Source organism: Eptesicus fuscus, chromosome 12 (genome assembly GCF_027574615.1).
Source record: "Eptesicus fuscus isolate TK198812 chromosome 12, DD_ASM_mEF_20220401, whole genome shotgun sequence".
Classification (NCBI taxonomy): domain Eukaryota; kingdom Metazoa; phylum Chordata; class Mammalia; order Chiroptera; family Vespertilionidae; genus Eptesicus; species Eptesicus fuscus.
The window spans coordinates 86,844,385-86,857,153 of record NC_072484.1 but is presented as its reverse complement, the minus strand read 5'-3'; the positions used below and the strand labels follow the sequence as shown (position 1 = coordinate 86,857,153).

General features: G+C 45.0%; 2 protein-coding genes across 5 annotated transcripts in view; both read left to right on the top strand.

Moving 5' to 3' along the window:
* DTNA (dystrobrevin alpha) overlaps nucleotides 1-12,769 on the top strand; it is a 220,514-nt gene that overhangs the window by 64,829 nt on the left and 142,916 nt on the right. The window lies entirely within an intron of this gene.
* On the top strand, nucleotides 1,591-2,550 carry LOC129150838 (uncharacterized). The gene has a single exon (XM_054723605.1). The coding sequence runs from the start codon at nucleotides 1,591-1,593 to the stop codon at nucleotides 2,548-2,550; it is 960 nt and encodes a 319-aa protein (XP_054579580.1).

Genomic DNA, 12,769 nt, shown 5'->3' with positions numbered 1-12,769 from the left:
ATCTCCTCTTTCCAGTGTTCCTCCTCTCTTTTCCTTTTAAAACACTGCTGCCTGAATCAGTTTCCTCATTTACATTCAGACCTCATTATTTCCATTCTTTCATGGTTTGCTCTGAAATTAATATTTTAAGTATGCTCTTGCTCTTTTCTTGCCATTTGCTTAATTTAAGAATGTGTGATCTTGAGCAGCAAGTTACTTAAACTCGGAACCTCACATTCACCACCTGGAACGGTATGTCTAGTCTGTTGTGAGACTAGAAAATAACATCCAGAAAACAGCACAGGAAATATGACCAACAGGCCAATATGACCTATTGACCACCGCCCACTTCTGTTTCACAGCCAGTGCGGGCTCCCCCTCAGCTGCAGAGCAAAATCTGTCTCCTATGTTCCTACGCCTGTGTCCTATGTCCCTACACCTGTGTCCTATGTCCCTACGCCTGTGTCCTATGTCCCTACGCCTGTGGCCTATGTTCCTACGCCTGTGTCCTATGTCCCTACGCCTGTGTCCTATGTCCCTACGCCTGTGTCCTATGTTCCTGTGCCTGTGTCCTATATTCCTGTGCCTGTGTCCTATGTCCCTGTGCCTGTGTCCTATGTCCCTGTGCCTGTGTCCTCTGTTCCTACGCCTGTGTCCTCTGTTCCTACGCCTGTGTCCTATGTCCCTACGCCTGTGTCCTATGTCCCTGTGCCTGTGTCCTGTGTTCCTGTGCCTGTGTCCTATGTTCCTGTGCCTGTGTCCTGTGTTCCTGTGCCTGTGGCCTATGTTCCTGTGCCTGTGTCCTATGTCCCTACGCCCGTGTCCTATGTCCCTACGCCCGTGTCCTATGTCCCTACGCCTGTGGCCTATGTCCCTACGCCTGTGGCCTATGTCCCTACGCCCGTGTCCTATGTCCCTACGCCCGTGTCCTATGTCCCTGTGCCTGTGTTCTATGTCCCTACGCCTGTGGCCTATGTCCCTACGCCTGTGGCCTATGTCCCTACGCCTGTGGCCTATGTCCCTGTGCCTGTGTCCTATGTTCCTGTGCCTGTGTCCTCTGTTCCTGTGCCTGTGTCCTATGTTCCTGTGCCTGTGTCCTCTGTTCCTACGCCTGTGTCCTATGTTCCTGTGCCTGTGGCCTATGTCCCTGTGCCTGTGTCCTATGTCCCTACGCCTGTGTCCTCTGTTCCTGTGCCTGTGTCCTCTGTTCCTACGCCTGTGTCCTATGTTCCTGTGCCTGTGGCCTATGTCCCTGTGCCTGTGGCCTATGTCCCTACGCCTGTGGCCTATGTCCCTGTGCCTGTGGCCTATGTCCCTGTGCCTGTGTCCTATGTTCCTGTGCCTGTGGCCTATGTCCCTGTGCCTGTGGCCTATGTCCCTACGCCTGTGGCCTATGTCCCTACGCCTGTGGCCTATGTCCCTGTGCCTGTGTCCTATGTTCCTGTGCCTGTGTCCTGTGTCCCTACGCCTGTGTCCTATGTTCCTGTGCCTGTGTCCTCTGTTCCTACGCCTGTGGCCTATGTCCCTACGCCTGTGGCCTATGTCCCTACGCCTGTGTCCTATGTTCCTACGCCTGTGGCCTATGTCCCTACGCCTGTGGCCTATGTCCCTATGCCTGTGTCCTATGTCCCTGTGCCTGTGTCCTATGTTCCTACGCCTGTGGCCTATGTTCCTGTGCCTGTGTCCTATGTTCCTACGCCTGTGGCCTATGTCCCTGTGCCTGTGTCCTATGTCCCTACGCCTGTGTCCTATGTTCCTACGCCTGTGGCCTATGTCCCTACGCCTGTGTCCTATGTTCCTGTGCCTGTGTCCTCTGTTCCTACGCCTGTGGCCTATGTCCCTACGCCTGTGGCCTATGTCCCTGTGCCTGTGTCCTATGTTCCTACGCCTGTGGCCTATGTCCCTGTGCCTGTGGCCTATGTCCCTACGCCTGTGTCCTATGTTCCTACGCCTGTGGCCTATGTCCCTACGCCTGTGGCCTATGTCCCTACGCCTGTGTCCTATGTTCCTACGCCTGTGTCCTATGTTCCTGTGCCTGTGGCCTATGTCCCTACGCCTGTGTCCTATGTCCCTGTGCCTGTGTCCTATGTTCCTGTGCCTGTGGCCTATGTTCCTACGCCTGTGTCCTATGTCCCTGTGCCTGTGTCCTATGTTCCTGTGCCTGTGGCCTATGTTCCTACGCCTGTGTCCTATGTCCCTGTGCCTGTGTCCTATGTTCCTGTGCCTGTGGCCTATGTCCCTACGCCTGTGGCCTATGTCCCTACGCCTGTGGCCTATGTCCCTACACCTGTGTCCTATGTTCCTACGCCTGTGTCCTATGTTCCTGTGCCTGTGGCCTATGTCCCTACGCCTGTGTCCTATGTCCCTGTGCCTGTGTCCTATGTTCCTGTGCCTGTGGCCTATGTTCCTACGCCTGTGTCCTATGTCCCTGTGCCTGTGTCCTATGTTCCTATGCCTGTGGCCTATGTTCCTACACCTGTGTCCTGTGTTTCTACACCTGTGGCCTATGTTCCTACACCTGTGGCCTATGTTCCTACACCTGTGTCCTGTGTTTCTACACCTGTGGCCTAATTTCCTAAGCCTATGTCCTGTGTTCCTAAGCGTGTCATAACACAGGCTTAGCAGGCCTCTTGAGTCCTGCTGCCTTCCTCTCTGCTCGTCAGCTGACCTTTGCTAACAGAGGCATGATCTGCCTTCCCTAAGCCATGCTCTTGGTGCCTTTACTTTTTCCCAGGTCGGTTCTGCCTAGACTCTCCTCGCTTCCTCACCCCTCTCCAAACCCCCCTCACCCACAAACAACATGCACTCCTTGGTGACTTGCACTAGCCTAGTCATTATGAAGTCCTTGCTAAACCCTTCCTGTGTCAACAGTTATCAGTGCTGTCTCTGAGTGACATAACCCTGTGGGTCATTTCTAGAAGATCAGCTCTTCCTGTAGATGACAGACCCCCCCCCCCCCCCCCCGCTCCCCGGCAAGAAAAAGCCATCTCATTCAGTCATTCATGGGCTCATGTTGCAAGTTCTCATGTTATCCATCTGTCCTCCCTACGAAATTTTCATCCAGGACAAGTTTAATCTGTGAATTGCCTGTACCAAGCTCAAAGTAGTCTCCTTGGTGTCGGATGAAGTAGGGAGGGCCGTACTTGGAGATAATGCTTGCGTGGTTCTGGTGAAGATAACACTGCGGCCACTACAAGCAAAAAGAGAGTCCATTATGGGGCAGGGGCCATACTGAGAGGACCTGTGCCGCTCTGTCCCAGCCACCAAAGGAGATGCTCCAAACTGACATTCTCTTATTTAACTTTCATAATAACCCCTAAAATTGCCTATTATTTCTCCCTTATTTGGATAAGAAAACTAGGGTCCCACGATTTTAGGTGACTTGCCAAGGTCATATTTCTGGTAAGTGGCAGAACCAGAATGTTAAGCCATATCTTTTCACTGCAGCAAACTGCCACTCTAAAGATCCTATAATTTATTCCTATGCAAATATGCCTGTATAATAATGCTAGAACTTTCTATTTAAAATATTTCCTGAGGAGTAAGCTATTTATAAGTCTACAGATCTTTTTCTCATTGGCAAATGAGTTTATGTTTAGGTTGATGCTAAAATTAGCCCTATTCCTGTGCTATGAGAGCTTCAGAGATGTAGCATCTTGTGGCTGAGACCTACTTATGCACAAACCTCACTTATTGATGCGAGCAGATGCCTGGAAATGATGATGTCCAAAACTGTGGACTGATAGACTTTAGGGCTGCATGTTATCTAGAATCACCACTAGAGAAGGAAGTTTTAAAGCAAGGATTCTGTCTCTCTTCCTTTTTTCTCTTTAAGAATATTTATGAAATGACATAGCGATACTATTAGCACTTCTTAAGAGAGTGCGTAAATGTGTTCTAATTTTTTAAATCACACTATTCAAATACTATGTATAAAAATAGTAATTGATATGAATAAAACTCAAAATTTCCAAACAGCTATCTTCTGACTTCATTTTAATTGTATAAAAAGAAAGAAGCAGCATGCATAGTGAAAGGTTCCTTCCTTTGGTGAAAAATTCTAATGATGCTTAGGACACATTTATACCTGTAATGATTATTCATTCATTTGTTAATTATATTTTACACATCTCTTAGGTTCACTGGCTCTGGGATAGGCACCAGGGAGCCTGGGATAAATAAAGTATAATTATTCCAAGTAATGCCCCAGTTAAATTTGCCACAGATTATAATTATGGAATTTAGACTTCATAAGGGATATTTTTTCGAAAGTCTATCCTAGACCCTTGTCTTAGTCCAGTAGTCGGCAAACTGCAGCTTGCGAGCCACATGCGGCTCTTTGGCCCCTTGAGTGTGGCTCTTCCACAAAATACCATGGCCTGGGCGAGTCTATTTTGAAGAAGTGGCATTAGAAGAAGTTTAAGTTTAAAAAATTTGGCTCTCAAAAGAAATTTCAATCGTTGTACTGTTGATATTTGACTCCGTTGACTAATGAGTTTGCTGACCATTGTCTTAGTCCATTCTGGCTGCTGTAACAAAATATGAGAGACTGGGTAGCTTATGAAAGCTACCTTATGCAAGCCAAGTCTTTATTTTATAGCCAGATTCCACGAGGCAAAGTAAGGGCATGGTCAAGATGTTTACAACGTTCTCTTGGGTTTCGAATCTACTCTATTACATGCACCTGATCAAGCTTTGTTTTCTTGCTGCACCTCCCGCAGCCCATATCACTTAGCCACGTGGGACCACAGGTTTGGACCATAAGGTCAAGCTTACAATGATAGCCTTTGGCTATAATTGTGCTGGGGCTTGCACGTGGCTTTGCCACGAGAGGATGGTGCCCTCTCATTAGTCCGAGGCTTGAACCTGTCCAAACGCTGTTAGCCGCTCTCCACAAGCTCCCACAAGCTTCACCTCCTAATGCTACCACGTGGGGCACTAAGATTTCAACATGTGAATTTGAGGGGGACACAAACATTCAGACCTTAGCAACCCCCTAATTTTACATTTGAGGAAGATGAGGCCCAGAGATGTTATGTACCATCCCAACAATCAGCAACAAAGCCACAACCAAGACCCATCTGAATCTCCTACCACCTAGCTGCCCTCCACCAAACAGCAGACAAGCCAGTGTTCCTAGGTTCTTGATCTTATTTTCCCCCAAGAGAAGTTTGAGTCTAAGGAGAAGAGACTGCGGAAATAAGATTGATTTTGGTTCTTATTTATAATCTGTAGGAGTAGATTTGTTATTCATCAAATACTTATTGAGAATACTTATTAGGTGACTATCAGGAGCTTTGCCAGGTGCTAGACATACTGCTGAACAAACCAGAAACGTCCCCCTGGCCCGCATCCTGCTTACTCTCTTGTGTGCATGGCTGTGAATATTTAATTGTGTGAAAACCCAGATTGCCCTTTAATGGAAATACCACAATAATCCAGGCAGTGACAAGCATAATGTGGTGCTAAAAATGGCATCTGAAGTGATTATAACATATCCACTTCTTTTAAACATGTATATTCCATAAATACCTGATACAGTAAAACAGCAAGATACAGAGCAATGTCTTGGGTCTACTACTATTAATATGGATAACGTGTTGAAAATACAGAAGTGGAAAATAATTCTTTAAAATTTTTAATATATTTTTATTGATTTCAGAGAGAAAGGGAGAGGGAGAGAGAGATAGAAACATCAATGATGAGAGAGAATCATTGAAGCGCTGCCTCCTGCATGCCCCACACTGGGGCCCCCAACCTGGGCATGTGCCCTCGATTGGAATCAAACCCGGGACCCTTCAGTCTGCAGGAGCCAAACCAGCTAGGGCGGAAAAGAATTTTTTACAGTATGAGCATATGTATACTGCTGTGTCTGTCTTTGAGTGCTGTACAGTATCTTGGAAAAAAATAAGAATTCCATTGGCATTCCTCGTTCTGTCCCTGCCTTGTTAAGTTGTCTTTGTTGGTCAATTGGCCCTTTATTTCCTCAGAAAAGTTTGCATAATGCTATTTCTTTTTATGTGAGTATAATTTTTAAAACGGTGTTGTTTTCCTAACAAAAACTAAGGATTATGGTAAGTTTACAAAAATTAATAATAATGTGCTTTAATATTGGTCTGTTCATGTGAGTGACCATTTGTTTTAGCTTATATTTTAACCATCAATTGATCTTGTAACTTTTAAAATCAGACTTTTGAATCTGTATAATTCATTTTAGCAAAATCTTGAACTTTGAATCTGATGGTTTCAAATCATCAAAGCAGAGGAATAATGTACCTCTCTATTCTGTGAATTCCTAACAATTCTGTAACAGTGGGCTAGGAAGTTTACCATGATTATGTTTGTTTATAATATGCTTGCAGACTCAGACAAATACATGTATTTTTTAATATCAATTCTAGTTGCATAGGTAAGTAAGGTGGCTGTCTTTTTCTCAGAACAGGTCTTTATACTATACCATGCTTTCCTAATAAATATAAACTCCAGGATCACATGCTTTCCCTTCTGAAGTTGAATTTCTTCCCAGGGTAGTAGCATCTAAAAAGACACATTTGGAGAGAAAAGAGCCTTGCTGCATTCCAGATACGGCTGCATTCTTCCATTCTTCCCGTTCAGCCACAGCAAATGACTCTCTCATGGCCAGTTCAACAGAGTCCCAGGGGTCCTCAGACTTTTTAAACAGGGGGCCAGTTCACTGTCCCTCAGACCATTGGAGGGCCGGACTATAGTTTAAAAAAAACTATGAACAAATTCCTATGCACACTGCACATACCTTATTTTGAAGTAAAAAAACAAAACGGCAAAAACACCCGCATGTGGCCCGCGGGCCGTAGTTTGAGGGCGCCTGGGGTAGACCCTGTTACGGTGTGTCCCGCCACAGACTCAGCCCTCAGCTCACATGCCGCCTCCATGTGGGCTCCACCCTGAGAAAGACTAGGCCTGCCACCACCTGAGTCCCGGGCACCTCTCCACTGAACCTGGAGCTCTCCTCTGGCAGGAAACACGTGCAGACGGTAAACACAGTGGTGAAATGACCCTGATCTGAAAACCTCCTCCTTCTCTCTGGGATTCTCCCTTCTACCACACGAGGAGTGGAGGGGCCTCAGAAGCAGGGCTTGTCAATCTCTGGCATAACTCCGTTCTTAACGGGAATTCCTCCACTGGATAAAAATGGCTGACATTTTCTACACGGTCCAGTGTGAGGCTGTTGTGGGTAGTTGTCACCTGTAAGCACAAAGCCTTTTCAGTAAAACATTATTAATCCACTTTCTGAAAGATGTTCAAGGCCCTCGTATTTTGTCTTACCTAACAACAAAGGTAATAGTCTAGTTCAGCTCATGATTGCCTTCTCACTAAAAGGTTCAGAGCCCTTTCATACTCACACATAAAGTTGATGCTTACTGTATACTAACTTCAATAAGCTGTGGTTGCCTAGTAACCAGTAGAGGTGTGTCTGAGAGTCTGAAGAACATCAATGAATAACTGAAACATTGACATTAGTTTCAGCTGGGTGACCCAAGCCTTAATTCTGCCCTAGCCGTCCCAGACGTTTCTAATGAGCTGGTGAAACACTAGCTTTCTCAGAAGTAGCTCATTAAATCACAAAAACAATGTCCTTCCCTATAGTCTTATAAGACTATATACAGAAGGACGAGAGAAGCAGCGGGAATGGACCTTAACATCTTTGACATGATTTTCACAGAATACAGAACAAAGAAGCTGTTAGGACTCGTGCTCTCAAATGGCTTCCCCCATTTGGGCTGGGGTCAGGGTTGGGGTTAGGGTGTGTTCAGGGTTTCTGCTCAGTGTATGTGTAGAGGTGCCTAGAAACACGACGTTTCTCCATTTCTCACGTCACTGGGAGGCTGTAAATGGAATGGGATGTAAAGTGTCCTCCAAAAACACTTCTGATCTCTGATGAACCACAGAATGCCAGGCCTTCCTGCCTCACGTTACTTATAGGTCATGATTAGGATATCACATCCGGAGGGCCTTCCTGATGTGCCACCTGGCGGGAGCCCACTGCGGGGCCGTCAGTGGGAAGGGAGCACCTGCTCACGTTGTTTATGTGCAGCTGCTCTTTCCACAGCTTCCGTGCCTCCGCTCAGGCTTCTGTCACTGCCCTTCCGGGGTGTCCTTCACCGAGGGGTGTGGCTCCTCCATGTCACATGTCCCCGGGAGGCTGTGAACGGAACGCAATGGCCTGACGGAGAATGGCCAGTGTGAGGCGTGGAGCTCGGGTCATACCTCCCAGGTTTGGCTCCAGTGAGCTCCTCAGTATCATAAATGGGCACCTACCTCCGAAGTGCAGATGAATGGTCCCTGCCAATGGAGCATTTGCCAGGAGGGTCCAGAGTGCCCAGGGTCTTCATTATGAGTCAATGTGCATAAAGGGTGTTTACCACATGAACCTTTTCCATTCATTCCAACCCTACATATGCTTCTCTCTTTACCTTTCCCCCTAATTCACCTTACATCTTTTCCAACTATCCCTTACTCTGTGTTCTCCCATAATAATTTGTTCTCCTACGGTCCTACCTTAATCGTATTGTTGCCTCATTTTCTAATAGGCTTTATTTTTATCATAATTGTCATGAATAATTAACTTCCACAGAGGGCCTGCAGGGTGCACGGCATTGCATCTGCTTTCTGGCCTCTCCATGCCATTCCCTGTAATCTACATGCACATTTTATTTCATAGGCAGTTACGTCCGCCCTCTCCCCTCACCTTGTCACTGATGACTTAACCACGTGTCCTTTCCCAGGGGGAGGTTAGAATGGAAGGGAGAAGCCCAGCTTCTGTCACACCTGCATCTGATCTGCATCACTGTCTATGCTCTTGGGGTACATACGCATCCCTCCATAGACCTCCAGAATGTTTGCCGTGCTCACATATTCCAAGTCTGTAAGCACGAAGTTAAAGAATCTGGGAAACTATATCTAACATCCCAACAGCAAAAGCTTTCCGAGCTTAGGCCACCCTAAATGGGTACTGCCCTCCCCTCCCCGCCCCGCAATATTCTGGCTAAACAACACTAATTAAATTATCTACTGTCAAGTCAGTTAATTATATTTTTCTCATTTATTATATCTACAGCTATACTTTCTTTATCCACATCTTATCTCCCCTTCCAGGTTGAAGGGCATTTCTATTTTTTGACAACATTTTATACTGTATGTGCTTTTAGAAGGCACTTAATTAAAACATGCTGAATTAGAACAAGTCATCTCATTTTAGAATGAGCCACATGAATGAGCTACATGCAAGAGACAACACATACACACAAGGATCTCTGAGTACTGTGTCTTCAGACTAAGAAAACGAATTCTCTCCAGAGCAACGTCTCAGGAGTCTCCTTGTTCCCTTGGCTTCACAGGTAGACTTGATTTTCAGACATGTCCTTCCCCTTCCCCTCGTGCTAAAAAAGAATAGATGTACTCAAATGGAGGCATCATCCTGGCTCTGCAGTCACACCTGGTTTCCTGGGTTGGGCTTGTCCCAGAGGAAGAGCAGACACCACTTCTTCCCCGCCCCTTGTGAGTTACCTAGAGTCTGCCACTCAACACATAGACCCTCTTGGCAGAATACAAGGCCATCAAAGAATGCAGAGCCTTCTGAGCTCTTCCTAATTGTGTATCAATTGGAGCTCACTAACGTTATGAGCATCCTGACCTCCCAACTCTCTTGGAATCTGTTTGCATTTTGTCCTCCTCAGGACAAATTCTGGCCTGGGAGTGTGTTTGCTTCTTTGCAGTATCCACTCGCTTTTGCTGCCCGCGGAAGGTGGCTGTAGAGATACCGCCATGTGGCTTGTCCCTGACAGAAAAGCCAGTGTCACCCACCTCCAAGGAACTCCCATCCCTGCCGTGGACTCCAGGGCACATTGTAGAGTTTCCCAGATGGTACCAACTGGGTCAGGGAGGGAGCACCTCCGAGATGAACCGCCATTGAGAGTCAGCGTGGTGACGTTACCAAAGCTAAGGGAGCTGATCCAGGCCTCCAGGTCCTGCCCTGGCCCTGGCAGAATTCATGGCAGGACTTCCTGCCAGTTATTTCACCTCAGTGAGTCTCAGTTTCCTCATCAATAAGTGAAGTATTATACGAAGTTATAGGTATGCATCCTGCCAATTCTAAAATCCTGTGCTTAGACTTGCTAACTTAAACTCAATAGCCCTCACCCCCACAGGAATCTATTCAAAAGAAATTGTCTAAATTATGACCAAAAATTTACATATAAAGGCGCATGGCTTATAAAAAGAAGAAACCTGGAAAGAGCTAAATATATACTTAACAATAAGGATGGCTAAATATATTCTGGTGAATCCAAATAGAATTTTATGCAAATATTTTAAAATATTTTGAAAGAATAGATAATACCATACGGTGTTTATTTTACATGTCATTCATTAAACAAAAAAAAAAGCAATATTCAAAATGATCCAGTGTTTTAATACATAAGTTAAAGAAATACATCAAAATGTAGATCTTGGTTATCAAAGGGTGGAATCATGTGTGCTTCAATGTTATTTCATAAATCTTTACATTTGGGAATAAATTTCCATAGGTGGGTAGGATAAAATGACTCAAGGTTCCACAGTAAGTTATCTGTAGGATATGTAGCCATCAATTTCACAGTGCTTTTAAAAAATATATTTTATGTGATGTGTCAACAGCAGGAAATCACAAAGAACCCCTATTATTTACAGCACCCTTAATACAATTCAAAAGAGCGATGTATGTTTCGAAACCATCTTAAGGGTAGAATAGAATATCTTGATATTGAGTTATATAAATCGAGATAGCTTGCAACAGCCTTGTTCTTTCATAAGAAATTTTCATGAAATAGAGCAGATACTAATCCGATTAATATTTTTTCGGTCAGCTGTTCAAAGTGGCCCAAGAAGCTATGTGCTTGCAAAAATTGTTTAGATTAGAATCTCTTTTTGTCATTGTTGCTATTAACAAGTTTTCTTTTTTGCCACCGCCCCCCCCCGAAAAATAAAACACTTGTGGTATCATAAAAAATATTTATTAAATGTGACCCCCCCAAAAAAAAAATTGCATTTACAGAGGTTCAAATTGTTTTGCCTTGTTTTCATTTTATTGGCATTAGCAGCCAAGGGTTTTTTGTAGCCAGGCCTCTTAATTCAAGCTTGTGACCTCAGAGCCCATTCTGTGACCTTGAGTTTGTGGGAAATGAGGTGCCCTGTGCCTGAAGAGAGAGCAGTGAAGCAAATAACCTCCACGCACCCTCCCCTCTCTGCGGGCCCCGGGCTTGGCAAGTCCACTTCCTGGTCGTTCTGAAGCTTTCTGTGGCCCAGACTGTTTCTCCCCAGGTGATTGGATTCTTCCTAGGAAATTAAGTGGGGCAGACCAGCACAGATCACAAAGTTCGTTCACCCTGAGCGAGACGTTAATCCTAACATTTGCAAAAGAGGATTGAAAACTTGGTGAAACCAAATATACTGACATCATATGCGCTAATGCTCAGGAGAATTCAAACCAGTCGCTTTACCACCTGACACAGGATGTTTGCTGACCGTGTGAAATGCTCCAGTAGCCGGCTACATTCACTAGATAAATGGTAGACTCAAATTTACAAAATGAAGAACAACTAGGTACATGACCAATCTATAGGAGAAAAAATGGCTCAAGGTAAAGAAATGAGAGCAAACAGGGAGAGTCTCTATTCAGCCAGCCACACCTGAGAACAGTTATGAATTATTCAAATTGTGGTTCTACGAGTCTTTCCCTCATCGGCTGCTCTGCGGAGGACTAGGGCTGGATTGTCTAGGCCCATGCTTCCTGCCTTTTGGCTGTTCTGCCTTCCTCACACCTTCACAGGGCTGTGCCGTCAGGAGTCACAACACTGTTTTAATAATCTCTACTGATTTGTTGAAGGGATTTTTTTTTTTTTTGAATGATAGAGAAACCTTGCAACGTGCAGCATTCATTGTATTCTTTCTGGCAACTTCCCATGATGAAGATTTTTCTCTGCCACGTTTTTGTTTTGCTTTGCTTTGTTTTTAAACCCCTGGCTGCCTCTTTGCATGTAAGTCTTCAAAGAGATCTTAATGCTAATGTGTCTATGCAGTTGGCTTTGGTGTCAGGTAATTTCCTGAGTTAGATGACTGTGGAGAGAGGTCTGTATTGGTGAGCAGTTTACAGCCCTTGTTACAGATCAAGGGGACCTTTTAAAGGCTCCTGGTGACCCGACATCAGTAAATTGTTAAATAAGGCAGCCTGGGTGCATTGCTTTTATTCTGAAGCTTCTTATGATGAAAATTCCTTATACCCCATTTTAATTGGGAAAAAAGACTGTTCCTTGAGAATACAACATAAATATCAAAATGAGCTCTTTTACTGAGTGTATTTTTCTCTTATGTTTAAAATCTTCTTTAAATCAACTTTCAAGTTTAACACGCTTCCCATAATTCATTTAGCACTGGGAATATGTGCAACCTTTTGACCAGTCAGAACCTCCTAGATCAGTGGTCGGCAAACTCATTAGTCAACAGAGCCAAATATCAACAGTACAACGATTGAAATTTCTTTTGAGAGCCAAATTTTTTAAACTTAAACTTCTTCGAACGCCACTTCTTCAAAATAGACTCGCCCAGGCCGTGGTATTTTGTGGAAGAGCCACACTCAAGGGGCCAAAGAGCCGCATGTGGCTCACGAGCCGCGGTTTGCCGACCACTGTCCTAGATGGTTTGTAGGGGAGAGCAAGCAAGCCTCGCTATTTGTCTGAAATGATCATTATATTCATATGGTGTCACTGTCCAAACT